The sequence below is a fragment of the Moesziomyces antarcticus genome (genome assembly GCF_000747765.1).
Source record: "Moesziomyces antarcticus DNA, scaffold: scaffold_v10011, strain JCM 10317, whole genome shotgun sequence".
NCBI lineage: Eukaryota > Fungi > Basidiomycota > Ustilaginomycetes > Ustilaginales > Ustilaginaceae > Moesziomyces > Moesziomyces antarcticus.
The window spans coordinates 178,314-206,073 of record NW_014638999.1 but is presented as its reverse complement, the minus strand read 5'-3'; the positions used below and the strand labels follow the sequence as shown (position 1 = coordinate 206,073).

The 27,760-nt window shown below is 62.6% G+C and overlaps 8 protein-coding genes across 8 annotated transcripts; 6 read left to right on the top strand and 2 right to left on the bottom strand.

The window, feature by feature from the left end:
- Positions 1 to 1,018: 1,018 nt before the first annotated feature.
- Positions 1,019 to 2,128, top strand: PAN0_011d4243 (uncharacterized protein; the record flags this gene model as incomplete). Its single annotated transcript, XM_014800213.1, has 2 exons — positions 1,019 to 1,211; positions 1,761 to 2,128. The coding sequence occupies 2 exons, from the start codon at positions 1,019 to 1,021 to the stop codon at positions 2,126 to 2,128; spliced, it is 561 nt and encodes a 186-aa protein (XP_014655699.1).
- A 328-nt stretch (positions 2,129 to 2,456) lies between these two features.
- PAN0_011d4242 (Zn2Cys6 transcription factor protein) lies at positions 2,457 to 5,429 on the top strand (the record flags this gene model as incomplete). The annotated part of the gene is made up of 1 exon (XM_014800212.1): positions 2,457 to 5,429. One exon carries the CDS (start codon positions 2,457 to 2,459, stop codon positions 5,427 to 5,429), a length of 2,973 nt encoding a protein of 990 aa, XP_014655698.1.
- A 534-nt stretch (positions 5,430 to 5,963) lies between these two features.
- PAN0_011d4241 (seven-hairpin glycosidase) lies at positions 5,964 to 9,710 on the top strand (the record flags this gene model as incomplete). Its single annotated transcript, XM_014800211.1, has 2 exons — positions 5,964 to 6,004; positions 6,263 to 9,710. The coding sequence occupies 2 exons, from the start codon at positions 5,964 to 5,966 to the stop codon at positions 9,708 to 9,710; spliced, it is 3,489 nt and encodes a 1,162-aa protein (XP_014655697.1).
- A 1,216-nt stretch (positions 9,711 to 10,926) lies between these two features.
- Positions 10,927 to 14,928, top strand: PAN0_011d4240 (uncharacterized protein; the record flags this gene model as incomplete). Its single annotated transcript, XM_014800210.1, has 1 exon — positions 10,927 to 14,928. One exon carries the CDS (start codon positions 10,927 to 10,929, stop codon positions 14,926 to 14,928), a length of 4,002 nt encoding a protein of 1,333 aa, XP_014655696.1.
- Positions 14,929 to 16,372: 1,444 nt separating this feature from the next.
- On the top strand, positions 16,373 to 19,477 carry PAN0_011d4239 (glucocorticoid receptor-like protein; the record flags this gene model as incomplete). Its single annotated transcript, XM_014800209.1, has 1 exon — positions 16,373 to 19,477. The coding sequence occupies one exon, from the start codon at positions 16,373 to 16,375 to the stop codon at positions 19,475 to 19,477; it is 3,105 nt and encodes a 1,034-aa protein (XP_014655695.1).
- An 80-nt stretch (positions 19,478 to 19,557) lies between these two features.
- PAN0_011c4238 (uncharacterized protein) lies at positions 19,558 to 20,874 on the bottom strand (the record flags this gene model as incomplete). Its single annotated transcript, XM_014800208.1, has 1 exon — positions 19,558 to 20,874. The coding sequence occupies one exon, from the start codon at positions 20,872 to 20,874 to the stop codon at positions 19,558 to 19,560; it is 1,317 nt and encodes a 438-aa protein (XP_014655694.1).
- Positions 20,875 to 21,069: 195 nt separating this feature from the next.
- Positions 21,070 to 21,855, top strand: PAN0_011d4237 (DUF572-domain-containing protein; the record flags this gene model as incomplete). The annotated part of the gene is made up of 1 exon (XM_014800207.1): positions 21,070 to 21,855. One exon carries the CDS (start codon positions 21,070 to 21,072, stop codon positions 21,853 to 21,855), a length of 786 nt encoding a protein of 261 aa, XP_014655693.1.
- An 82-nt stretch (positions 21,856 to 21,937) lies between these two features.
- PAN0_011c4236 (uncharacterized protein) lies at positions 21,938 to 27,181 on the bottom strand (the record flags this gene model as incomplete). The annotated part of the gene is made up of 1 exon (XM_014800206.1): positions 21,938 to 27,181. The coding sequence occupies one exon, from the start codon at positions 27,179 to 27,181 to the stop codon at positions 21,938 to 21,940; it is 5,244 nt and encodes a 1,747-aa protein (XP_014655692.1).
- Positions 27,182 to 27,760: the final 579 nt, after the last annotated feature.

Here is a 27,760-nt window from a genome sequence, read left to right as displayed (position 1 = left end):
AATCAGAGTGATGCAGGACCGCGTAGAGTGACCTCGGAAGGACAGTTGTCAAGGCAGCCAGGCCCATTGTGAGGTGCTGCACTGCTGCACGATTCGGACATTCGAACCCTCCGGCTTTCTCCTCTTCTCGCTTTCACCGCGCCTGCGCCCTCTAGGCTGCTTCTCGGCTGCCTTTCAGCTCAACTCCAATCAAGAAGAAAAGCGACATCTGGCCTGCCTTTTCGAGATAACGCGCGGGCGTCCACGTCCATGCAGCTCGTGTGCAATCTACCCACGCCGTCCCGCCGTCCCGCCGATATGGCACCATCCACGCTTCCAGCTGCGGCTACAGTAGCTGTCCCGGACCGCAAAGCCGCGGCAACGCAAACGCCCTTGAAACTTCGGCATGACCTGCACTGATTCGCTGCAACCGTCTCCACACCCGCTTTCAGATGGGACTGCTTATCTGCTCTGGAGCGGCAGCTGATCCGACATGCGCTTTCGAATGTGTTGCTGTCAGCAGTGACGAGCTGTTCCCTCGCCGTTGCGGGCCAAGAGCACTGGTCACACTGGTGGAACTGGTCCCACTGGTCCCACTGGAACGGCGGGTGATGGCGGTGTCTTGTTGTCCTTTCTGCGGGGCCATCTGACACGCATCTTGACAGGGAGGCGCCCATTCTCCTTCGGGGAGCGCGGGCTGTGCTGTGCTGGAGACCAAGACCGAGCGGGGCAGCAGCAGCGGCAACCCACGAGAGCAATCCCAAGCGGCTTAGACTGCGCTGAGTGCCAAATCAGCGCGGGCTTGTTGTTCGGTTCTTCAAAGTTTCTATCGCAGGCTTCTTTTTTTCTTTGGCTGAGCTCGTCTGCCTGTCCCTTCGCTCTGTCACGTAATTCCCGAGGGACCAGCGAAGAAGAAAAAAAAACGAGAGGAGAGGCGCTACACCACTGTGGCTGGGAGGTTCGCAACCGCGCAAAAAAGACCCTGCGGCCACGCTACAGCTCGTCTGGGACGCAATCAGCAGGCTTCGGTCGACTCCGCATGGCGCATTTCCCCATGTTCCTCTTCTTGCTGCTCGACTGCAATTCCGCCTCGCTTCGCCTCGCCTCGCTCGACTGCACTGTGGGCTCGGCTGCCCCGTCTCCTCCGCCGGATCTCCCAGGCAGAGTCAGTCAACTCGAGCGACTCCTCGGGCGTCTTGCCCTGACTCGGATCTTTGACTCGCCAAGTGGGGGTGTGAGCGTGTGTGTGTGACTCTGCCAGATCGGTTTCATTCAGCCTCTGGCGTCGTGCCCTTGCTCCTGATACGGTACCAACAAGCTCTGGCTCGACGCCAGCTCGGGAGCAGTTGCATTTCATTTTGGCACTGCGTCGCTCAGCCTCCCCCGTTTTCACCTCTTTTTTTTGCAGCTTGTTCTCTCCCCCGGATGTCGGCTCGCCTATCGACTCTCTCGCTCTGCTCTGCCGGCTCGACTTTACCGTAGAGTCAGAAAGTGCCCGACGCCAGTTTCGAGCGCGCCTTTGTGTTCTTGCGCCACTGATTGATACCCTCTCTCGCTCTCTTTCGCGGGCGGCTCGCAAGCGATCTGGGCCTCTCTGCAGCCTTACTGGAGCTTCTCCGCTCCGCGCCCCCCGTCCGCTCTCCAGAGAAAGAGAGAGAGAGAGGGAGAGCGTGGAATCGCAGGGCGAAGCAGCTCGGTCGAGGTCTTGCTATCTTTCGCACAACGCCAGGCGCAACAGCAGTCCGTGGCGACATCCTCATGCTCACTTGCCTGATTGATAGCCCGCTTTCTCCCCTCCGCTGCCCGTCGTCGACCCTGTCTTCGTGTCGTGGTGCTGCCTGCTGCTGGCTTGCCATCGACTGTAGCCTCGTCAAGCATTGCCTCCCCTCCTTCGCGTGATCCTCGAAGCCCCCTCCCGTCGTGTCCCGCTCCTTCCTACACCAACGTCACCATCACCTTCTTCTTCTTCTCCCTCCCCAACCCTCACGCCCTACAACTCCTTCCAACCCCTAGTCCATCGTCAGCTCAAGAAGACTCGACGATCAAAACGGAAACAAAGTGGCAAACAGCACTGCTACTCGACTATCTACACCTACGACCTACTTCTAGTGGAGACTCCAATCGCCACACTCTCAGCCAGGCTCATTGATCTCGCCTTCAGATTCAATCACGCGCCTTCGTCCAGCATATTCGCCATCTACATCGCAGAGCCGCCCAGCCCATCTCTCGACCCTGGCGCCTGTGTGACATTGCTCATCCTTCTTGTTCGGATTCGTTGATAGATCCATGGCCAAAACATCCGCTGCTTGACGGCCCTCGAGCATTTGTCATAGCCCCTTCCCCACCACTTTCAGCTTCGCGGCCATCCCCACATCGGTCTCCGCAATCACCACCGGCCTCTCGCCATTTGGTCAAATAGTCAACTTTTCTACGCCACTACCCCATTGCTATCCACCCACCTCATCTCCTAATTCATAATGGGCTTCATCAAAGCAGAAAACCAGCCCAGCTTCGGCCCGGGCCCCGTCCACATCAACCCCAACGATGCTCAGCCTGGACAGTTCGCCTTCCTCCCCTACAGCAACACCGGCTTCGACAACATCCACCCCAGCGATCTCGGCAAGCCCGGCACAAGCGATGGCCGCTCCAAAGTCGCCCGTGCGTGTACCGAATGCAAGTCGCGCAAGATGCGCTGCGATGGCGGCCTCCCCTTCTGCGGCCGATGCATCACTCACAGCCGCACCAAGTCGTGCGCCTACGTCGACCCTCCCAAGCGATCGCCCATCACCCGCCAATACGTCAGCTCCCTCGAGACTCAGCTCGAAGATGCAAACAGGAAGATCGCCGAGCTTCAGGCATTGGGCAACACCGCAGCTGGCAAAGCCTCGGCTGACAAGCCTTCGGCAGCCGGCCCCGCTCTTCAGCGCCGTGCCACCCAGCCCATCATGCCCAACCGCTCCTTGACCGGCGAGGGCACCATGCACACTTGCGGCTTTGCCACCCACGCTCCCTCGTCGCCATCCAAGAAGCGTCCCCGCTCCATGTCCGGCGGCTCCAACGACGATGCCAACGACGATGACCTTGCCGACGACGCTTCCCCCTCCTCCAAGCCTTCGGGCGACGCTGCCAACTCGTCCAAGGACGTCGATGCCCTCGGTGGTGGCAACTTTGTCAGCCTCACCAGCTGCAACGCCGCCCTCCAGATCGCTTCGCAGTTGAGCCTCGGCAGGAAGTCGGCGGGCCAGGCCGACTTCTCGGCCATCCAGACGCTCGCCAGCCACGACGCCGCTCCCCGCTCGGCTTCGGCTGGTGGGCTGGATGTGTCGTGTGAGGGTCTCGCCAGCGCCTCGGCATCGGCCACCTCGGCCATGCAGATGCAGAACGCGTCTGCCCTGCCGGACAACGTCACCTTTGCTGCCTGGGACTCGGAGAGCCAGCGCTTCGCAGTGGACCTGCTCGAGTCCTTCTTCGAGTTCCACCTGACCTCCTACCCCATCCTCCACCCTGCCACCTTCCGTGCCCAGCTTCAGGGTACCGTCTGCCCTCCGCAGTTGCCTGCTTGGCCCATGCTGGTCAACATGGTCTTTGCGCTCGGCGCCTTCGAGCGCAGGGTCTCGGCTGAGGAAGTGGACGTGGACACGGTCTTCTATGAGCGCGCCAAGCAGATCTACAACGCCGTGCTCTTTGACAAGGCCGAGATCATGTCGGTGCAGGCGCTCACTCTGATGGCCACCTACTGCCAGAAGAAGAACCTCTTTTCGAGTGCTTGGATGGTGCTCGGAAGTGCGCTGCGCATGGCCATCGCCATGGGTCTCCACTCGGAGGCTGCGCTCCAGGCGCGTGACATGCCCGCCTTCGACCGTGAATTCGGTCGTCGCTTGTGGTACACGCTCTTCACCATGGAGGCCGACACGTGCGTGAGCATGGCACGCCCCAACGGCCTGCTGAGCATCAACGCCGACGTGGCGCCTCCCCAGAATCTCGACGAGACGGCCATGTCTCCGACCTCGGACGAGCTGCCTTCCGAGGTGTCCGAGGCCACGCTGAGCTCCACGTTGGCCATCCACGCCAAGTTTGCCTCGAAGATCAGCATGCCGCTGCAGGCGCGTTTGATGAAGGGGCCCAACCCCACCATCGAAGAGGTGCGCGCCTTCGACCTCAAGACGGAAGAGTTTGTCGACAGCCTGCCGGCTTACATGGACGACGGCTATGCTGGCCCGCGTCCTGCGTCCTTCTCGGTCGCCTCGGCGCGTCTGCGATGGAGGTGCAACAACTTTCGAATGGTCATGTTCCGACCGTTCCTGCTCTCCAACTCGGTTGCGGCTGCGGCTGCGCGGGACCGCGGCGCACCTCGCCCGGCGCTGCGTCCTGCGGTCAAGCAGGCGATTGCGCTGTGCCGAAGGATGGCGAGCAACAACATCCGCTCCATCTCGGCCTTCTGGGACTCGCACCCTCACAACCAGGCCATGGCATGGCATGCGATCTACTTCCTCACGCAGAGCGCGCTCGTGCCGCTCGTGTCGCTGCTGGACGAGCCGAGCAGCGAGGAGGCGCGCGAGTGGGTGAGCCTGCTGCAGACGTGCGTGCGCCTGCTGGTCGACATGGGTCGCATCACGCCCATCGGCGCCAAGTGCAAGGATGCCATCGAGAATCTTGCGGGCGATCTGCTGCGCAGCTCGGACGAGGAGCGCGAGTCGATGCTGCTGTCGAGGTGGATGAACGAAGCGCACTCGACCAACGTCGGCTCGTCGGCTGACGTGGACTCGCTGATGTGGTCGTCTCATCTCATGGCTGCCAGCAGCGGCGCTTCGGATGGACACACCTTCGGCGGTGTAGTGGGACACCCCACTGACCCGTCTCTGACCATGTCGCTGGACAGCGCCTCGTCGGACGGCATGTCGACAGGATTCGACTTTGCTCGCGGCGTGGACGCGTCTCCTGGCGACCACCGCTCGTCGGTGGCCGAGTCGATGGACCCTTGGGCTACGGCGGCGGCGACGGCGCGACCGAGCACCGCATCGCAGTGGTCGGAGAACGAGGCCTCGAGCCTGCCCGAGCGCGAGTTCCTGCACCGCGAGAGGCTGGACCAGTGGTTCGGGCTGCAGGCTTCGCACCTCGAGTCGAACCATGCTGCTCCGATGGCTGCCCCCGCCGCACCGCCTGCTGCCCCGGCCGCTGCTCAGCAGCACGAGGCGAATCTGGACTGGCAGACTGCGGCGGATCCGACCAACTGGTGGAACGTGCAGTACAAGCACTCGGACGCCTCTCCCTCGAATGGCTTCATGTTCAACCACGACGTGCACAACGGCAACAGCCACCATGGCCACGGCCACTTTGGCGCCGGCGCGGCCGCGGAGTCGTCGCAAGTCGCGCACCACGCGCATGCGCATGCCCACGCGCATCCCCAGGCGCACTCGCAGCATGGTGCGTCGCATCAGCACTTCTTCTAAGCGCATCGCAGACGCTGTGTGCCCTCCACCTCTCTCCACGCCCTTCCGGGGGCACCCTTTATACCCATGGCCGCTGTTCAAGCCTTCGCTTGGCTGTGCGGACCATCTCGTTGTGTTCGAGTCTTTCTTTCTGATTGCTTCGCTCGTTCTTCCGTATGGCTCACGGCTCGTATCAGCCGTAGCGCGCTCCTTGTCCCGTTGTGCCCTGTATTTTATTGCTCAATCTGCTGAGCTGGCAGCATCCCGGAATACGACCCGTTCTCGTATGCATTGCATGTGTGTATTCTGCATGGGCTGATGGCAGCAAGATGAGATGATCGGCTGCCGCCGAAAGGAGCGCGTTCCGACGCACGTCAAGCCCGTCGATGTGGAGTGCATCTTTGCTGGGTCTGATAGTGTGCAGGTCGGTCGAGCCACTTGCGACTTGGAAATGGCTGGAGGATCGAATGAATTATCGGAGGCTCCGCCAATGAGAGGAAGCTCCGATGTCGGCCTGCACAACCGTAAGATCCGGACTTGCGATGCGATGCAAAGATGCAACTGTTTGCTGTATTGTCACCTGGGGCGGAACTCCGGTGTTGGTCTCGAAGCGGTTGAAAGGCTCAGAGAGCGCAAGGACGGAGGCGGAGGCGACCTTTTTTTCTCGGCTGCAGCCCGACGGGAATCTGGCTTTCTTCGCATGCTGCACCCGCGCTGCAAGCCAAGAAAAGTGCAAAGCGCCCCGCGTCTCCGCCAGCCTCTCGCGCTCTGGTCCGGACTCTTCATCGCTCGTCGTGTGACGCCTGATGCGCCGCCTTCTCTCTATCCTCACCCTCACGGGCGCGCACACGCAGGTCAGCGCACTTGGACGCATCGACGCTTAACCGCCTCCGCCCCAACACCGACAGCTCTTGGTGCTCGCCACCCTCCCCCTCTCACCCTTCGTTCGGTCCACGCCCCGAAAGCTTTGCGTCGCCTTTGATGGGCTTGCAGGATCCGCCGCTTGCAGACGCACACGAGCTCCCAACCTCCTCCTCCTCCAGCTCCCAGTCCGTCGGCGTCGCTTCCTCCGAATCTTCCATAGATACCTCACAGCAGCAGTCCGCAGCGTCATCGTCACCGCCTTCGCCCTCCACCACGCCGACAGGCTCAGAAAAGCGAGTCGGAACAGCCATTTCGGACGCAGCTTCGTCTTCGCTGGACGCAGCGTCTGCTTCCCATCCGGCCGGCACCATCCCGAGCTCGTCGTCTGAACCGGCATCGACGACCGACACCGCCTCACAATTCGCTGCCTTCCCGAATGTAGGCAGTTTAGCTAGCTCGATTCCACCATCCTCGCTTCGCCAGCGCAAGATTTTGACTCTAAAGCAGACGTCCGAAGCGGCCGACGATCAGACACAGGCGCTTGCTGAACAGGCCCAGTCACCGACCAGCATGTTCGGCAGCACACCCACAGCTTCCTACCTGCCCATCAACTCGCGGCAGGTGGGCAGCTCCACCTCGTCCCACCTCATCTCCTGGATCGCAAAGCACAAGATGTTCGTCATCTTTGTGCTCGTCGCGCTCATCGTCTCGGTACAGGTGCTGCTCGTCGGACCCTTCGTCATGGACATGGACCCGGTCAAAAAGTTCAAGGCAGAAGGCTGGCCCGCATGGCAACCGCCCAAATGGCTGCGCCCAAAGCCCGAATCGCCCGACTCGTGGTATCCCTCTTCTACCGCAAATGTGTCCGACACGCTCGCCCTCGACACAGCAGCCGAGCTCGGTCCAGACTCCTTTCCTCCTCGCCTCAGCGAGGTCAGCTACATCGGCACGCCGCCAACCCAGGCCTCGCTCTACAAGGACACCAACCCGCATCGCGGCGAGCTGCCCGCCTATCTGGAAAGCCTCCTAGATCGTGATCCCGTGCTCCAGCCGCCTCCCTGGCCACACAAGGCCCCCTCCATCACCCCGGAGATCTGGACAACACGCGTCTGGAACGATCAATCCAAGACCGACGCTGCCGATGCAAACCATCCCGACAAGCAGCCACAAGAACCCGACTGGCGCAAAGCCCCGTGGGACGGCTGGAAGCCTCCCGTCCAGGAACTGTCCACCGCTCCCAAGGCGCTTCCCAAGGCGCTTCCCAAGGTGCAGCATGCCTTTGAGGATGCCACGCGTCATTCGGGGCGCCGCAACGACCCAGCCCGAGACGAACTCGTCGCACGTCGTCAGAAGCTCGTGCGCAATGCCTTCATCCACGCCTGGGAGGGCTACAAGAAGCATGCATGGGGCCACGACGAGCTCCGTCCTGTCTCCAAGAGCGCACAGGACCCCTTCAATGGATGGGGTGCCAGTATCGTCGACGCACTCGACACGCTGCTCGTCATGGGTCTCCCCAAGGAGTACGACCTGGCAAGGCAGCACGTGCGCGATATCGACTTCCGCCTCGTTGGTGGCGATCGCAGCGCATACGGCAACGCCGACGGTCGCATTCCCGTCTTCGAGACCGCCATCCGCTACCTCGGCGGCTTTGTCTCAGCATACGACTTGAGCGGTGACGTGCTCATGCGCGATCGCGCAGAGGAGCTCGCACAGCTCATTCTCCCTGCCTTCGACACGATCACTGGCGTGCCTGCAGGGCGCATCCGCATGATGGAGACGCCCGAACATCCCTCCAGAAAGCCTCTCGACCAGTCGGGCAGCGTCATCCTCGCCGAAGCAGGCAGTCTGCTCCTCGAGTTTACGCGGCTCTGGCAGGTCACCGGCAACCGCACCTATTTTGACCGTGTTCAGCGCACCACCGACTGGCTCGATCGCAACATGACCGCCGCCGGTCGCATCGAGACTCTCTTTCCCAACATGATCTACCCGGAGCGCAACATCTCGTACGGCACCATCTCGTTTGGCGGCATGGCCGACTCGTACTACGAGTACCTCATCAAGGAGCATCAGCTGCTCGGCGGACGCCTCGAACAGTACAGCCGCATGTACTCGGATGCCATCGAAGGAGCAAAGAAGCTGCTCATCTCCCGCATCGACACGGTGCCGGGCGTGAGCCTCATGACCATCGGCGAGCTCTCTGGCTCCCGGTATACCGCCAAGCTCGAGCATCTGGCCTGCTTCAGCGGCGGTATGCTTGGTCTTGGCTCGCGCATTATGACGGAGCGCGCCGACGACATCGATCTAGCCAAGGGCATCACGGGGACGTGCTGGTGGTCCTACAACAGTTCGACCACCGGCATTGGTCCCGAGAACCTCATCTTCTACACCAACGACGACGATGACCGCTTCGAGCTCATCAGCCTTCCCGATGGTACGTCGCGACGAGGCAAGCCGCGCGGCAATCCGATCGTCGGCGTGCGCAGCGTCCACACGAGCTACCTCAACCGACCCGAGACGATCGAGTCGGTGTTCTACATGTGGCGCATCACGGGCGACGCGGTGTGGCAAGAGCGCGGATGGCAGATGTTTGCCTCGTGGGTAACGCACTGCATGACCGACGCCGGCTTCAGCGCCATCTACGACGTCAACCGCTCGCCCGCCGACTGGTCCGACAGCATGGAGAGCTTTACGTTCGCCGAGACGTTCAAGTACTACTACCTGCTCTTTTCGCCGCCCGAGCTCATCTCGCTTGACGAGTATGTCTTTACGACAGAGGCGCATCCTCTGCTCGTGCCTAAGGAGGGCCAGTGGGCAAGGGCCGGGCAGGGCAGCAAGCGCTTCTGGGAGCCTAGTGCGCCGGAGGAATCGCACCTGCCATCGCCGACGTCGGGGATCTACTCGGGCGGTGAGCGTGGCCAGGTGGGCGGGCTGACCAACAACCAGAAGCAGATGCTCTGGACGCAGTGGCAGACCAAGAACTCGGCGCTCAAGATCCGCGACCTCATCAATGGCCTGGGCGGCGAGGCGCTCAAGAACAAGCTGCGCAGTCTGGTGGACCGAGCGGATCGAGCGACGTCGAGTGGCGATGACGCGCAGTCTGCCACTCTGTCTGGCGATGCCGAGTCTGTCGGTTCTAGAGATCCAGACCACGCCGAGGAATACAGCGCAGACCGGCTGCTTGCTTCGGTCGCGGGGACGTCGGTCTACGCCGCGCACGATGGGACGCTCGAGGTCGAGTTTGAAGAGGGCACGGACGCTGCGACGCAGGAAGCGGTGATGAAGCACCTCGAGTCGCACTACGATGCGATGGATGCGGACTCGGCTGCATCGTTGCTGCGCTCGATTGATGCGGTTCAAGAGGCGGATGCTGAGGCAGAGCGCAAGGCCGAGATGGAGGCGTATAATCTCGCTCGCCTCCGGTCCAAGGGGGTTCGCTAGCGCATAGATTTCTCGCCGGTATTCTTGATATATCTTATCTGCTTTTTCACGTTCGCCTTTGTGGTCGTTCTTACCTTGTGGTTCGTTGTGAGGATGCGGCACGAGACGTACAGATCCGCTGGCTGATGCTGACGCCCGGGTGAAACTCTGGTTATCCAGCTTGTTTTCCCTCTCTGATCACGGTTGTTTCGACTAGAGCTCAAGCTTAGTCTTCTCGCGCTTTCGAGTCGGACCTTTCTTCGGCTGCTACGTAACGCCTTGCTACCGTCACCCCGCTGGTCGGCTGTCGTTCGCTGCTACCTCTTGGGCCTTAAAATATTGTTTACATTTGCCGTTGTGGTCGTTGTCGCCTTTCCCTGCGTCGCCAAACTACCTCCTTCGTCGTGATCCTGCTCTCAGCATGACTGTCTGCTACGGACGACACCACAACACGGCCCATTTCGGATCCACACGTCCGCCAGACGTTCACTGGCACGCGCGCTACGCCTGACCCGCGAGATGCGTACGTTTGGTCCTCGTTTTAGACTGGCCTCGCTCGGCCCTTAAGAGCTCCTCAACCATCAACACTCCTGCTGCCCGGCCGCATCCGGGAGCGAACCCTATCGACAGGAAAAACAGGAGCCACGTCACCATGTTTTGGAAGCGTAGGATCCTGGAGGACAAGGTGTCACCCCGGCGGTGACACCTCGTCCTCGAATCACTCCTCGAACACAGTATATTCAAGCTCTTACCTCCTCGACATTTACATACGCGCCTGATCGGCACTCTATCAAGTATGTCCTCTCTGTCTCACCGCCAGCCGACGCATCGTTATGGCTGACCGCAGTCACCGCTCCGTTAAAATCCGCCGCCGCGTTGAAGGATGAAGGGTCGTAGCGACACGCCACCACGTGAGGGATCGAAATACTGCGATCTGACACACTGAGATTTTCCAAGCCGCCCCTTCGCAAGTGGAGACGGGCACGACACACGGACCCTCTGAATGCGTTTGCCCCACCGTTCACCTTGTCTCCTTCTTACATCTTCACCCATTCATAGACCGAATCTGCATCTCGCTGTTATACCCGCCTGTTCGCTTCTGGGACCTCTACGATAACGTCACGACATCACACCCCTTGGCGCCAAGCCATGTCATCCTCCGCCTAGACTTCTAGATCAACCGAGGCTTGTCCATTGACCCAGTCCGTGCGACAGACCGACGCGGTGATTAGAGGACATGAGCGACCTTCGGATCCATGCAGCGCTGTCGCCGCGCGTAGCAGTGCTCTCGAGTCCCGATGTGGACCGGGTGATCCAGTTCAACGGCATCCCGGATCTGTCGACGCTGCTGCGGCCGTTCGAGTTCTCGGTGGAGCGGCTGTCGGTGCGCACCTCGCAGCTCGAGACGCGCGTCTGCGATCGCTTCCCGCTCCGCTTCGATCCGTACTCGATGTTCAACGCTCAGGCTGCGCGTGCGGTCAATCCGGCAGAAGAGCTGCTCGACCAGGTCAACCAGTTGATCGCCACCAACATCAAAAAGTGGGATGCTCAGGTCCCAAAGCCGAATGCAGCTGGACAGCAGCACCACACAGGATCGGACAATGCGTTCAACGAGCTTGACGACAAGGAAGCAGCAGGGAAAGCACTGGAAGAAACGCTGGCCAAGCTGCAGCGAGGCTCGCTCGAAGAGACAACGCCGTGGTTCGCTGCCGTCCAGCAGCTGGCGTTTAGCCAAAGACCCGTTTGCAAGCACGAAACATTCGGACATCCGGTCGCGGTGCTTCTCGCGGTGTCGTCCGCATCGCCGGATCCGATGAACGACTTTGCCAAGCTGTACGAAGTCACCTCGCAGGCGTCGCCGTTCCCCGCTCAGCCCTTCATCAACACGGACGTGCTCAAGTACTACGTTCTCATCCATGACGTGCGCACGTCGGGCCCCGACCTGAGCAGCTCAAAGGAGATGCTCGAGCAGATCAAGAAGACGTACGGCCTGCACTGCTGCCTGCTGGCCATCAACAGTGCTCCGGACGACAGGCCCGCTGCGCCCGCCAAGCTGGCTGCGCTTTGGTCGCCCTACGTGCCGACCTTGCCAACTTCGCCGAATCCGATGAGCCCACCGGGTGATCCGACGCGCGCAAATCTGGCTGCTGTGCTGGACGAGGAGGACGTGAAGCGGATCAAAGGCTTTATCCGCGAGTTGACCGCGCAGTCGATCGTGCCGTTCATGGAGCGCTATGTGCAGCACATGGGCGAGCATCTGGCCAACTCGCGGCGCGGACTGACCAACCGGCTGTTCGGTGCGTCGCGCAAGCTGTTCGGCGGCGTCAGTGTGGGTGGCTCGAGCGACAAGAGCGGCAGCGGCTCCTCGACGCCCGGTGGGCTTGCGACTTCGGGCGGGTACGATGCGCAAAACGAGTGGTATCCGTACACCTCGATTGAGGCGCAGACGCGGCGTCTGGCGGATTTCGCCTTTACCATCCGCGACTACAAGCTGGCTGCGTCCATGTACGACCTGGGCCGCAAGGACTTTGCGGGCGACAAGGCGCACAGGCACTCTGCAGCGGCGACCGAGATGTTTGGGCTGTCGCATCTGATGATCATGTACACGGCACGCAGTGCGCCCATCGATGTGGACAGCTACCTTGCGCAGGCGTGTCAGGAGTACACTCTGCGATCGGCGGCGCGTGCAGCGCCCGCGATGGACGAGAACAACGCTCTGCGCGCCACGCTGCTGTACTACGAGGCCTACCGGATGCTGGGCTATCTGCGACCGGCTCCGGCGGGGCTGCTGCGCATGTCGCAGCGCTCGGACGAGGTGCTGGCGCCGCTGTTGCTCGAGCAGGCGGCGCTGGCGTGTTTGCAGCTAAGGCCGCGTGCGGCGCTGCGCAAGTACGCCCTGCATCTCGTCATGGCCGCGCACAAGTACCAGGCGTGCGGGCAGAAGGCGCTCTCGTTACGCTGCTATGCAAATGCCGCCGTCGTGTACCGCGACAAGGGCTGGACGCTGGTCGAGAACCACATCGAACACGAGCTCGGCATGCAGGCGTACAACGACGGCGATTCGGACACCGCGCTCGCGCACCTCGTGCGCCTCGTCCGCCCCAGCGCCAACTCGAGTGTAGAGCACGACACGTTCCTCAAAGCGGTCCAGACGGCGTACAAGTACTCGGCGCGCGCGGGAGAGCAGCCAGACTCCATCCCAGGCGCGGCTGCAACCGCCTTGGCCCTGCCCGTACCTATGTTCGATGCGGCGTCGGCGTCGCTGCGGTTCGTGCCCGAGTCGAGCGCCTCGGCGACGTCGGCGGTGGACGAGGAGGTGTGGGAGCGGCTGGAGGAGCAACTGGTGGCGAGTGGGTTGGGCGAGCGAACGCATGCGGACGGGTCGAAGAGCAGACGCAAGAGGCCGACGAGCAAAACATCGACGCAGGCGAGGGAAGTGCCCGTCGGCCAGACGTTCTGGCTCGAGATAGCACTGCACAATCCGCTCGGCGTTGAACTTGCTGTTGACCATATCCGCCCTGTGCTCAAGCACGACACTCCCGATCAGGACGATTTCAGCGATGTGGAGACGGAGGATCCGGGGCGGATGGTGCTGGGCGCCTCTGAGCATCGACGGATCAGCGTTGCGATGCGAGCGAGCAAAGAGGCCAAGGCGCTGCGCGTGGCCAGCGTGACGTTCCGGCTGGCGGATGCGATCGAACTCGTGCAGCCGCTGGTGAAAAAGGGGCAGCGGCTGAATGCGACCAAGGAGCAGCGGGCGGCGGTGGTGTATGGGCGCGAGCTGAGCTTGGCGGTGTCAGTTCATGCGGCGCGCCCGACTCTGACTGCACGCATCGTGCATGCACCCGCGCACATGCTGCTGGGCGAACAAGCGCGGCTCAAAGTGGTGTTCAAGAACGAGGGCGGCGCGCCGATCGAGGACTTGCGTGCGCTGTGCGACCAACCGGAACTGGCGACCTTCGACGGCGTGCCTTCCAGCGCAGAGGACACGACGATGGCGAATCACATGGACCCGGCGGGTCCGGAGGATGTACTGGGCAGCGGGCAGCTTATGCCGGGCGAGGAGGTGGAGCGGTGGCTGGCGGTGCGGCCCAACCGAACAGGCGCGGTGAGCATCGCATGGCTGCTGCCGTTCTCGTCTGGCGATGGCGAGACGTATCTATCGCGGCTAGCGCTGTCAACCAAGGTGTCTGCGGCGCTGCAGATCAACGTCACCACGGAGCCGGAGCGCAGCACGGAATGCAGGCACGTGGTGACGGTCGAGGCGACGAATCGGCTGAGCAGCGACGAGATCCGCGTGGATGCACTGTCTCTGCTCGGACCCGGCTGGAAGCTCGCGAAGTCGTCTGCGATGCCGCAAAGTGTGGTGATTGCGCCGCTGCAGGTGTGGCGCGAGCAGGTGTTGGTGGAAGCCGCGAGCGCCGAGGGTGGCATGGACGAGTACACGGCCACCAGGCTGCAGGATGTGTTGCTGAGCCGAGACACGCGGCGTGCACGTGCGGCCGGCGTGAAGCTACACCTCACCCGTGTCGCATATGCTTCCGAGTGGGATGGATTGATGCTGGGACTGCATCGGGAGGCTCGCAAGGTGTGGCGTAGCCGGTGGCTTGGTGCTGCATTCCCGACGCTGGGTGCACGCGACCGGCGCGACGCCTTCACGCTGTGGGAGCCACGCGACCTTGACGTGGTGGTGCACTTTGCGCTGCAGCCGCGCACCGAGAGCAGCGCGCGTTGCGGTCAGGTGGCGGTATACGGGCTTCAGCCCGGCCCGCTGCGCAGTCAGATCCGGGCCATCACGCATCCTCGCTTGGAGCAGGGTGCGGGCAAAGCGGCGGTGCGCAGTCTGTACGCCGAGACGATCAAAGAGAAAGCGACGGTGCTGGCCAACATCCTAGCGAGCCGACTCAACGCCGATCAAAACCCGGCCGTGATCCACGCCACGCTCGCTTCCACGGAGGACAACGACGAGGCGGAGAGGAGGTACCGCTTTGTGGTTCGCAACTTCTCCGACGCCTACGACGTCAAGGTCGCGATCCAGCTGCACGACGACACGGACGCAGACGGAGCGAGGTGGACGGGGCGCAAGACGCTGCGCTGTGCCCTGGCGAGCGGGGCGGTGGCCGAGCTGATTGCGACGCGCAGCGAGACGCCGGGCGTGCATGGCGTGCGGTACGGCGTTGTAGCGGAGACGTACGGCGCCGATGGTGTGCCCTTCGCGCGCTACACCGAGCAGCACTAGCCATGCCATACCAATGCCAATCTGGACGTGCGTGTGGGGTAAAGCTGAGTCGGGTGGGTTAGCGTGTGGAGCTTGCTCGGTTTTGGTCTGCCTTGGCTCGGTGAGTTTTGGCGGGTGCGCGCGGTGGGGGTGGGGATCGAAGTCGAGTTCTCGGCTGCAGTTTTGGCTGCGAGCGGGTCCGTGCCTGTTTTTGGCTACCCCAAGAAAAGAAGAATGAAAAAAAAAAAAACAAAAATCGCGCGGTTTTTTCCCAACCCACGCGAAAAGTGAGCAGCAATGCAGCGGTGCACGGTCTGCATGGAGCTTCATCTGAGAAGCCAGCTGCTGGGCTACGTAGCCTGCCTTGCTGAAGCTGGGCTGGACTCGACGGACGAACTCTCGCGTACGGAGGGTCTCTTTTTTTGAAATTGCATTTTAGGTCGGCAATTTGCAATTTCAATTCGTTGAGCAGCGGCTTCAGATCCAGCGCCGCACCGCACCTGCACCTGCACGACGCGCAAAGAAGTGCAAAGCCAGATGCAGCTGCCCTCGCTTGCCTCGCCTGCCTCGCCTGCCTCGCCTCTCTCGCTGCTTTGAATTTTTCGCACTCAGGTGGGCTTTTTCCCCCACGGCGAGAGGCTGCTTTTTTGCGACCCTTTTCGCTCCCCCTCCCCGTCCAGGGCCCTGGGGGCTTTGCCGAACAACAGCAGCAGCAGCAGCACGTCGAGAGCAGCGATGCACGCCTCGCAAAAGAAGCCCGCACTCGCCTCGTGCCTCTTGGCCCAGTCATCCAGAGGCGCGGACCTGCATACCCACAGCAAAGCCAACTGCAAAGCCACTCTCTGCATGGCCCTCGAGTCCTTCTTGGAAGGCGCTCTCCATCACCACCATCTTGACCCGTCATCACCGTCCGCAAAAGCGCAAATAGTGCCCGCTGCTCTTTCTATTCAAAACGCGACGCATCGGCATCACTCCGAAAGTACACGCACAGCGCCGATTGGAGGTCGCTAGTAGCGCCGTCACCAGCGGCCCTTCCGACACACCCCAACACGCACAATAGCCTTTCTCCAGACTCAAACTCGACTCGGAGCTTCGCATCGAAAGAGCCGCCCCCCAACGCTCGTCTCGATCGGGCCATCCGTTCCTGAGCCCGCACCCGCACAACATACGCACACCTTGCACGTGCGATACCCTCCGACGGAGCTTTCGAATAGGCTTAGGCTTGGCGCTTCATCCGAAAGACGCGTTTGCCAAGGCGCTCCCGGACCGGTCAGCGACCTGCGCTCGATCACATCTCATATCTCAGCGCGGTCCAACTCAACTCGGCCGCGCCGACACACCACTCCCTTCATCCACAGTCGCTCACTCACACCCACCCTGCGACACGCTCCAGCTCAGCCGCTCCGAAGCCCAGCCGCCAACAATCCCTGCGGCCCGCCTAGGCCGCTAGCAGCTGCTGCACACCATGGCACCCTTGCTGCTCAAAGTCAAGGGCAACAAGTCCTTCAGCCCCTTCTCCAACCTGCACGATGAAGACTCGTTGCTCCGCACCTGGCGAGTATGCACCAAGGTCGCTGCCCACCTCGAGCAGGGTCAGCGTCTCGAAAACCTCAGCTGGCGACTCTGGTACCTCCACGACCTCATGGTCGAGAACGACGACGTAAAGAGCCGTCGCGATTTCAAAAAGCTCTCCAAGTCCACCGGCGAGAAGCTCGACCGCGACCGCGGACGCGCCATCGGCGAGCTCACCGCCCCGCCCTTCCGCAAGACCGACTCGGGCGAGGCGCTGCGCAAAAAGGCCGTCGAGCGCCAGAAGCTCCGCGCGCTCGCCGTCGCCAAGCTTCAGGGCAAGTTTCGCAGCAGCGTCGGCGCCAGCAAGCAGTCCATGAAGGACATGCAGTACACCTTTGCGCTCGACCCCACCGTCAACTTCAAGCAGACCACCGTCGGCAACAAGGATGCCTCCAGAGATTACGCACACAACCAGCGCCAGAACGCGCCCGTCGGCACCACCAACAAGTTCCCCCTCAACCTCTCCCCGCCCGCCTCCAACCCGGACGCCGCGCGCACAGACGCCATGGAGCTCAGCACGGACCACCCGCTCGCATTCGGCGCCGTCGACTCGGGTGCTACTTTTGACCAGATCATGGCGAGCGCAGGCATGAGCAACCTCGGCACCGCATCCGCCGGATACCGCATCGAGGACATCGAGGCCGCAGAGCGCGAGCTGCTGCTCAACCACCACATCGACCTCAACGCGCCGCTCGACAGCCTCCTCGCAGGCCTCGGCGGCATGGAGGACGTGCAGATGGACCTCGCCGACCTCGGCCTGCCCGTCGGCGACCTGCCCAACTTCAACGCGCCCTTCGACCACTCCTTTGCGAACCTCTCGTCTGTGCAGAGCTTCGCCGGCGGCGCCGCAGCGCCCTCCTCGGGCCCCAGCCGTCAGAGCGTCGGCCCGGTCAAGCTCAAGCAGAACAGGCGCAAAAAGACCGACCCACAGCCGCAGAAGGTGGCGTCGGAACTCGCGCGCAAAAAGGCAGAGGAGCTCAGGACCATGCGCAAGCTCTCCGAACAGACCCAGCGCACGCACATCCAGAACAGCTCGCGCCCAGAGTCCAAGGAGCCCAGCCCAGACGCCAGCGTCGGCAGCGTCTGGGGCAGCCAGCCCGACTGGCTCTCGAACAACAACTCGATGGGCGCCGCTGACAAGGCGCCCGCGCTGTCGCAGAGCTTGCCCGAGGACGCGCATCTGCCCCTCTCGGCGTACGGAAGCGTGGCGAATGCGCAGGATCCGATGGGCGGCTTGCACATTGATACCTCCGTCTCGACGATCCACGGCGCGCATCCGCAGCCGTCGCTGTTTGGCGCGCGCGGCACCTCGGTCTCGGTGCCCACGACGCCGCTGCTGGCGCCCGAGGCCGGGCCGTTTCAAGGCGCTGACCGCCCCGTCGACTCGCTCTCGGCGCCCTCGTCGCCCACCATGCGTCCCTCGCTCGGCCATATCGGTCGCTCCGGCTCGAGTCCGGGTCCCTCGACGAGCGCCGGCACCTCGCGCGCCGTCAAGCGCCACTCGACCGACGGCGCACTCACCTCCTCGGACGGCATGCCCAAGCCCAAGCCGCGCGGACGCAAGAGCATCGCCGGCTCCATCGCCTTCACAGCGATCAACCCGGAGCTCAACCGGAAGCCGGATGCGCTGCCGCCGGGCAGCTCGACGCCGAGCATCGCCACCAACGCGCAGCCGACGCAGGCGCAGTGCACCAACTGCGGCGCCACCTCGACGCCGCTGTGGCGGCGCGATCCGAACGACCTGCTGCTGTGCAATGCCTGCGGGCTCTACCTCAAGCTGCACAAGACGCCGAGGCCCAAGAGCCTCAAGAGCCACCACAGCCACTCGCACGCGGGGCACATGACGCCCTCGGCGACGCCGGGGGGTGCGTCGGCGCCCGGATCGCGTGCCGGGTCGCCGTCGCGTGAGGGCGAGGCGGGTGTGGATGATATGATGTCGTGCTACAATTGCGGCACGTATACGACGCCGCTGTGGAGGAAGGACGATGCGGGACATACCGTGTGCAATGCGTGCGGGCTGTATCTCAAGCTGCATAATGAGCATCGGCCCGTGACGATGCGCGCGGATGTGATCAAGAAGCGCTCGCGATACGATGAGAAGCGCGGGCGCGCGTCGACGGCGAGTTCGAGACGCACGTCGCCGCAGCCCCAGGTAGAAGGGTCGGCCACGGTTGGGGGTGGGCAGGAGTCCATGGTGGTGGATAAGCCCGCGCGCGCAAAGTCGAACTCGGTCACGTTTAGGCTGCAGCCGAGCGAGGATAAGGCAGCTGCTACGTCGGCGTCGGCGCCCGGGTCGGCGGGCGTGCCCGGACCGTCGTGGCCTTCGCTTGGGAATGAGGGCAATGTGGCGCACCAGCTCAACGACGCGTTTGCCACGGCGATCAATCGGTTCTCGACGGGCGTGCCTGCGCCTGGCGCTGATGCGGGCGATGCACCGGCACCGGCACCGGCACCGGCACCTGCGCCCGTGGGATGGGGCGCATGGACGCAGCAGCAAGCCGCATCGGGCCCGCCGTCCATGTCGGGCTCCAACGGTACACCGACCTCGTCGGCATCGGCCACCTCGCCGCCTGTACCTGGTGGACCGAGCCAGACGGACATACAGACGCTGTCCGCGGCGTTCTCGGCACACCCGGCGCTGGCCTACGCCGTGCATCAGGCGGCGGAAAAGTTCCCGGCGTTCTTTGCGCAGAACCCGCTCGGCGCCACTGCATCCGTCGCGGCGGCGGCGGGCATTCATAATCCCTTCGCCGCCTCGGCTGGCTTTGCGCAGAATGAGGCGAGCGCTCCAGCGGCAGCAGCGGTGGAGGATGCAGCGATCGATGTGGCGGGTGTGGGCACGCCGAGCAATTTGGCGGGGCACGATAGTGTGATGCTCGACCTGGCGACGCCGGGTGCGGAGCGCGCCGGTAGCAGTGCGCCCGGTGTGCGCGAGGCCGACTTTGGCCGCATGCTCGCAGGCGATGCTGGCACGCCCCAGGCTGGCAGCTGGTGGTAGAGACGCCTTTGTACTTGTATGTCTGCTTTCATGCTCAAGCTTGTTTTCACGCAGAGGGGGGAATGGGGGAGGTGCGGGTTTTAGGTGGGGGTGTGATTCCAAAGCTCGACGAGCTGGAGGATGCGATTCGACTTGGCGTCGAAGGCTGCGATGGCGGGGTCGAAGTTGAGGGCTGCGTCGGAGGGGTGTGTGGGGTTGGAGCGGTAGCAGAGTTGGATGCTCGAGTTGTGGCTGTGTGCTGCATGGGCGACGGTGGCTCTGGGGAAGCCGGGACCGAGACGGGGTTTGGGGTCGGGCGGTTGGATCGAGACGTTTTGGACGTACACTACGTCTCCCGGTTGGAGTGGGGTTAGGGTGAGGTGGTCCCAAAGGACGAGTTTGAGAAGGTGCTTTTCAACGCCCGATCGGGTGAGGGCGCCGTCCATGACGAGCAGTTCGAGGCGGGTCGTGGTTGTGTTGAGGCGACGAACGCGGGTTGAATAGCCGATTTCGCGAATGACGACGAGCAGGTTGAGGCGCGAAGAGGCTGCACCGGGCGTTTCACGGCGAGGGTGGGAGTGGGGGGAGAGGATCGAGGAGAGAGAAGTGATCTGCGCAAGGGTAAAGTGCAGCGTTGGGGGTGGGACGATCGAATCGCCCAGAGAGCCTTCGCCTTGGCAACCAGCTTCGTCTTCGCCGCCAGAGGGAGGGTTGAACGAGGCTTCGTATGCGTTCATCGCCGGAAGCGTGCGCAGCAAGTTGACACCGCCTGCGTGGTGGTCCACAGCCCCCTCTTGCTCTGGTGGGAGTGCCTCAGAAGTGTCGTGCGATGTAGTATGTGCTGCTGAGACGCTTGCAGATGAGACGTGCGAGGCACGTCTGAAGAAGGTGAAGCGGCAAGTGGGTGGCGGTGCGTGTGCGGGTCGTGGCGCGCGAACTTGAAGCGACGATGCCGATTGCGATGCCGAGCGCACCTGCTCATCGACCGATGCAGTACCCACATCCGCCCGTATTGTGGGTACCTTTTGCAAGAGTGAAATATTGGGCGAGACCTCTTCATCGCTATCAGGACCCACGATGACCTTGCTTGTATCGCCCTCTTCCTCCGTCGTCTCTGTAGCGATTCGATCCACCACCGGGGCGATGCTGATGGGGCGTGTGGGCGTCTCGATCACGATCACGGGCGAATCGATACGCACCCTCTTTCTTCCCCCTTCGCGCGTCTCGTCGAGCAGCCGCGGGTGGAGAACTTCCCAAGGCACGCCGGGGGGGACGTCTACCGAGGAAACGCTCGAATCGTCGAGTGAGGCAGCCGCAGGGTCCACCGAGTCGGGTACAACGTCCGGGTGGATGGAGGTGAGTCGTGCAAGGGCAAAGTCGGCCAGCCGCGGGGGAGGGAGAAAGACTACCGCGCGCATCGATGCTACATCCCCGCGCCGCCGAGTCGTGGCTCACCGAGCTCAAGTCGAGTTGATGGTTCAAATGCAACCCCTGCAAAGTTGGACCCTGCAGAGCCAGGTGGAGGTTTAACCCCCTGCCCCACCCAAAAAAATCTTGGCTTCAATCCACCATCACCCTCGAAGTGGGGCTCAGCAACCATGCAGGGGTTCAACATGGGTCGATACCGACCGCCATCCTCCGATCCCCGTCGAGACCCCTTTAACGCTACACATCCACTCGGAGCTCGAGCACGCAAGATCTCCTCCGGGATTCTGGTCGTACGCTTCGCACTGCCGTTCCACATCTACTGTCTCGGCTGCAACACGCACCTCGCTCAAGGCCGACGATTCAACGCGGAGAAATCGCACGTCGACGACTACCTCAGCATCAAAATCTACGCGTTCAGATGCAAGTGTCCCTGTGGCGCGTGGATTGAGATCCGCACCGACCCCCAGCACGCCTGCTACGTCGTTCACGCAGGTGCGAGGAAGCAGATCCAAGACTGGGATCCACTCCAACACGGTGGCCATGCGATCTACGATACCGAAGCCAAGAAAGACGAGGGAGATGCTTTTGCAAAGGTGCAAGGTGAAGAGGAACTTAAGCGGAAGAAGAGAAAGTGGGAGCAAAGGGTGGGCGAGTTGGAGGAGCAGCAGCAAAAGTGGAAAGATCCCTACACGGTCAATGCCAACCTTAGGCGCGGGTTTAGGAGCGAGAAACATGCAACGACCGTACAGATGCAGAAGGATTGCGAGACGAGAGATGCCATCGGCTGGAATCACGATCGCTTGCTGCTGCCCACTTCGCCGGAGACCGATGCGAAAGATCGCCTGGCGTGGAGGGCGAATCGCAAACCCAACACTTGCGTCGAGACAGCGTCGCCCGCACAGAGATTGAAGAACACCATCCTGGCCAACTCGAGGCGCAAAGCAGACGCCCAAAAGTCGTCCCGCAAGTAAAGCTCGTATACCCCCCATCCCCTCGCTCACAACGATACCCACGCTCGCAAGTTGGAAATTCATCCATGGCAATCGGGTTGGTCTAGGTGCGATCGTCGTCGATGCGACAGCTGGGTCGGAGCAGCTCGTACCGCTGGCCCGTGGGCGTGTCGACGAGCTTGAGGTAGAGAAACAGCTTTTCGCGCTGCAGTTTGAGTTCGACCGGGTGGAGCGAGAGCCACTGTAGGGCACGCAGCCGTGTGCGTTGCCAGCGCGTGTGCGTGGCGACGCCGTCCAGACGCTGCTCCCACCGGTACGCCGTGCGCACCACAACCGAAGCGGTCGAATACGCCGTCCCGCCCCCCGTGTACTGCGACGGCACCGACGCGTTGGCCGTCATCCCCCACGACCGATCCCCCCGTGCGGCGTGCCCGCCAGAATCGCCGCTCGAGTCGAGCGTGTCGTCGACCGTGGAAAGATCGCGCCGCGTCGCGTGCGTCGCATCGTGCCCGAGCCCGACCTTGATCGTGGCGACGCGGCGCAGGTCCGAGCTGACCGGGTCCAGGAACGGGTTCGCGGCGCCCGCGTCCGGGTGCGACCAGCCGCGCCGCGGGTTGAGAACGCGCCCGTCGTGGTGGCCCGCAAAGACGATCTCGTTGAGGTAGAAGTAGATGCGGTTGAGCATGCCGCGATTAAAAGGCCCACCTTTCGCGCCGTTCTTATGCCACAGCCCGCGCTGCGCCAGGAAGCGCTCGAGCTCGGCGCGCGGCAGCGGGCGGTAGGCGATCGAGGAGGGATACTGCGGCGAAAAGCTGGTGCGGTGCTTGCGCAGCTGCGCATAGTCGGTGCTGTTGAGCCGCCAGAGCTCGTCGAACAGCATCCACCAGAAGCGGTGCACGGGCGACCGGTTGATCGCCGCCAGCCGCTCGTACATGAGCGTCACACAGCCCTCGTAGAGCACGGGCAGATTGCGCATGCTGCGTGCGCAGCCCGTCTCCACCAAAGCCATCCGCAGCCCCAAGGGGCTCAGGCCGTCGTTGTCAAACACGTCCACAAGGAACGAGTAGGGCAGCACGCGCTCCTTCCAGCGCGCCTCGCGCTCAAAGTCGCGCCGGTACTTGTGCAGCATCTTCTCCACCAGCGGCGCGCGCTCCACCACCACCCTCTCGTTGTCCTGCAGGAAGCGAGACAGCGAGGCGTTCATCGAAAAGTCGTCCGTGAGGCCAAACGCGCGCGAGGCGCTCACTTCGAGCAGCCGCCGCACCACGCTCAGCGCGCCGCTCGAATCCTTGGTGCGCCCCTCGTCAAAGACGATCGACACCTCGAAACCGCCATCGAAATTGTACCCCGCCCAGTCAAACTCGTTGCGCCGCTCGATCTTGAGCGTGCCCTCGACGTACGATACGGGTGTCGCCAGAACGTACTCGGTCTGCACACGCGCGTCGGTGCGCATGCCAAAGCGCGGCAGCGCGCGGCGCCGGCGAGATATGCGCCCGAACAGCTTGTCGACAAACACCATGCCGCTCGTCGCATCGCCCACCTGGACGTTCTCGACGTGCGGACACAGCACATGCTGCCCCTCGAGCGCGCGCAGCGCCTGCCGCACGCGGCGCTTGCTCTGCACGCGCGAATCCGAGTTCTGCGCGATAAACGCCTCGAGCTCGTCGATCTTGGTCAGCACCACGCTCGCCGCCGTACCTTCGTCGTAGCACATGACGAGCGTCGGTGGGAAGGGCACCACAAAAGCCTTGCCGAAGAACGACATGACGCCGGAGGGGAACGGCGGCGACGGCGGACGCCAGTACACGTCCGGACCGGCATAGTCGCTCTGGATGGTGCGCAGCAGCTTTTGGCGGTGCGCGCCCTCGGCGGTGCGCGAAAAGTCGATCTCGCGCCGGTAGGCGTCGATGCCGATCTGCTTGACGATCTTGAGGTTCTCGATGTGGCGCTCGGCGACGGAGCCGCGAAAGTCGATCAGGTACGGCGGCCAGCGCTCGTCATCCGAGACGGAGAAGGCGATGACCTGCTCGAGCGGCATGTGGTACTCGGGCGCACACAGGATGATGATGGACAGCGTCTCCTGCCACACGCGGCGCTTGATGTGCTTGGTGATGTCGAGCACGGGCGAAAAGAGGTCGATGGTGTAGTCGACGCGGCTCTGCCACCGCTTGACCTGGTGCGCGACAAACGACATGCCGATGAGCGCAAAGTAGATGTTGCCGCCGTACGTGAAGGCCTGCACGATGTAGAGGATGGTGGTGTTGTACACGGTGGAGCCCTGCACGTTGAGCGCGACGAGCAGCCCGATCGTGGCGGTGAGCACGTAGCCGATGCGCGAGACCATCTCGGAGCGGTTGCCGATCTTGTCGACGAACGGCTTGATGAGCAGGTGGATGCCGAGCAGCGCCGCCATGACGACGATGAGCGTCACCTGCTGCGCCACGAGCATGGTGCGCGTGCGCACGCTGCGGAAGAGGCAGTTGTCCTTGGCGAGTACGCCGATGATGAGCAGGTTTGTCAGCTTGAACAGCAGGATGTATAGCGGCTTGTAGTAGCCCCACTTGCGGTGGTAGGAGTTGTAGAGAAAGTTGAACGGCGACTTGTCGCGGTTGAGCAGCCGCTGGTAGTAGATCTGCATCTCTTCGTTGCTGCGCTTGCGTCCGAGCTCGTTGTACGCGCTGACGCGCGGCAGCATCTCGCGGATGGTCATCATGAGCTTGTACGGATACCAGAGCGTGTAAAAGAGGATGGTGAGCACAGCCAGTGGGATCACGACATAGGCCCAATTAAAGGCATCCTTGCGCATGGTGGTGGTATAGCAAAAGTCGAGAGGCGCGCGCCAGATGTCCGGATCGCCGAGCAGCGGCCCTGGATCTGGATGGTCCACGCCGCCCTTGTACGGATTGGGCACGGGCCAAAAGTCGCTCGACCACACCAGCGCGTCCACGGCGAGCTTGCTGAGCGGCAGATAGAGCAGGCCTAGCACAAAGACGAGGCAGGTGTTGGCGAAGCGCGTGCCGCGCGATGCGCTCTTGTAGATCCAGCCCTGCGAGTCGAAGCCCTCGACGGTCTTGTTGGGGTTGTGCGCCTTAGTCATGTGCCAGAAGCGCCACAGTGCGAGGGCGGTGATGCAGATCCAGATGACGAAGAAGATGACTGCGTAGCCAAACACCGAGACCAGGTCGAATCCGAGGAAGGCAGGCAGGGTCTGGAGGACGAACTTGAAGGCCTTGCTCGACGCGCTGGTCGGATCGCTGCTTTCGAAGTAGCGCTGGAAGTGGAGCTGGATGGTCATGATCTGAAAGAGATCGCGCAGCGTCTCGAGGCGAAGGATGCCGGCTGCAAACGTACTTCCTTCCACGCCGATCACCATGTCGAAGATGATGCCGAGCCAGCCGACGGCCCACAATCCCCCGGGCGGCTTCCTGGGACCGATGGCGTTGGACTTGAGCTCGTCGAGGTTGTTGTCCTTGAGAAGCATGAGCGGCGGGAACATGTGCTTGCGGGTGATGGGATGCGACGAGGTGGAGAACTTGCTCGAGGGCGCGTCTTTGCGTGCGCCCGTCTGCTGCGACTGGGTGATGCGGGCCGAGATGCGGCTGACGACATGTTCGGCATCGATTGAGTCCTGAGCGATGAGTGTGGCGTCGTCGTCGATGTCGGGAGACGGCACCTGGTGGGTATCGTCGAACGGGTTGAGCGTCTCTTGACCGGCGCGCTGGTGTGCACCGAGCTCGCCGTTGTGTTGCCACGCAACCTCCTCGAGAAGAGGGTCAGAATCGTCGTCGGCATCCTTCTGGTGACGAGTCGAGCCTTTTCTTGTCTGACGCTCGTCAAGATCAGGCAGCTGCTTAGTCTGAGCCGCCTTGCGACGCTGTCGAAGGTTGCTCTTCTTTTTGCTGCTCCTGGTGACGTCCGAGTCGACACTGGAAGAGTAGAGCACGGCGGGGCAGCTGATCTGACCACCAGCGACTTCGAGATGCGCCGACTTGGAGCTGAAGCGGCTCTTCTTGCTGGGTGACGCCGGGCCGACGGAGCTAGACAGGTGGGATGACTTGACGGGCGAAGAGAGGCTCTGAGCCAGGATGGCATCGTCGAGACCGAAGAGCAGCTTTTCCTGGTCTGTGCAGACTTGGTCGGATGGAGTGAAGCCAGGGTCACCAAAGATGATGGGATTGCGAAGATACTCCTCGAGGGCCGGGAGATGGATGGGAGGAGCGTCGCGCCTAAAGACCTCGTCGGCAGATATTGGGAGCATTTCGGCGTCGACGTTGGAGCAGACTGCGTTCTGAGCGAGCTCTTCCGAGACGAGTTGCCTCCACTGCGCGGCTTGGCCCCTAGTCTTTGAGCTGTAGGCCTCCGAGTCGGCTGCGTTGGTCGACGGGAGCAAGGGGATGCTGCTTGCCTCCTCCGGAGACCATTGCTCGTGTGTAGGTTGTGGTGCCGAGAGATGGGAGCTGGAGCGCTCCGGGATGGATGCTGCTTGGTCGGGGAGGTTGCGTCGAAAGGTGGAAGGAAGGAAGCGTCCTGTTCCGAGTGGCACCTTTGCGTCGAGGTCAAAGATGCCTTGTGTATGAGAAGCTTTGCCGAGCCCCTCGCGGTGGTGTGCAGATGAAGCTTGGTGTGGGTCTGGAGTGTTGTGTGTGCTGTGTGTGGTCGAGGGTACGGGGACGACCTCGGACTGTGCTTGTGAGACGAGATTGGGAGGAGGAGCGGGCTTTGCGCGATGGGGCGCGGGTATAGTTGAGGGAAGTTTGGAAGGATGCTTGGAGGTTGCAGAGTCTAATGTTGATGGCGGCGAGCTCGGTGTGTGGGAAGTGGAAGTTGATGCAGCGGAGGGTGGTGCTGGCTCGGGGAGAGAATGTATCGAGGGCGAGCAAGGCGAGGAAGGAGAAGGAATGGTGGGCGCCGGGTGCACCGAGCGCAATGGCATCACATGACGACCGCGAGGAGATGCAGCAGATATGCGGGGACGGCTCGAGCGATGCTGATGGTGGTCAGCAAAGGGATCCTGAGGGTGAGAGGGAGGAAGAGCTCGATCGGCGGTGGCCTTGGTTGAGGCGCGGGTAGGCTGAGCAGGCAAGCCGTATTTTGGCGTCCAATCGAGCGGGCCGAGGGTGCCGTTGGTTGCGATGACGGCGTTGGCGTGCAGGAGCGGCGAGCTCGACGAGGCGGATGTACCCGATGCTGGGGAGGATGTCGATGCTGCCGGGGTAGCTGTAGGCTCGGGCTGCGTTTCCCATCTCGAGACGAGCTGCTGCACGCTGGCGGATCTGGGCGCGCGCAGAGACACGCTCGAAGGTCGTGGTGGCGAGCGCTTGGTCTGCGTGGATTGGGGTGGCGCCATGACTGCTGAGCAAGACTGGAAGCGGTCGGAGCCGTGCCGATGCGTGCCGAGCCCTATCTTGGCGTCACAACCTTGGCTAGAGCATGTTGCGTGGCGGCACACCCGAACGGTAGCAGCACCGGTGATAGCGAGTGGCAGCAGGTGGAGGAGGAGCGAGGTGATGGTGCAGAGTCAAGCCAGCCGGAAGCGCCGATGGACCGCCAAAAGTCATGCTCCGACACCGGACCAGCCGAATCTCAAAGTGGATCGCCGTTTCTCATGCACGCTCACGAGGCGCATTTGACACTGGCAGGCCTCGAGGCTCCTATGCAAACGCATGCGCTGCTTGCCCAACACGGCCGGTCTCGGTGAGGCACACGACGAGCGCAACCCAACAAATCCGAACCACATGCAGGCCGAGATGGGCGTCGGAAGGATCCGAGCTTACGCCACACACACACACACACACACACACGCAAACGACGCACAGCTGCAACACCCCGTACAATGAAGAAGTCGCAGGAACGAAGGGAGCAAGGAAGGAGGTGGCCGGCCAAAACACTACGAATTGGCACCTGCAGCGGAGCCAGAGAGCAACAC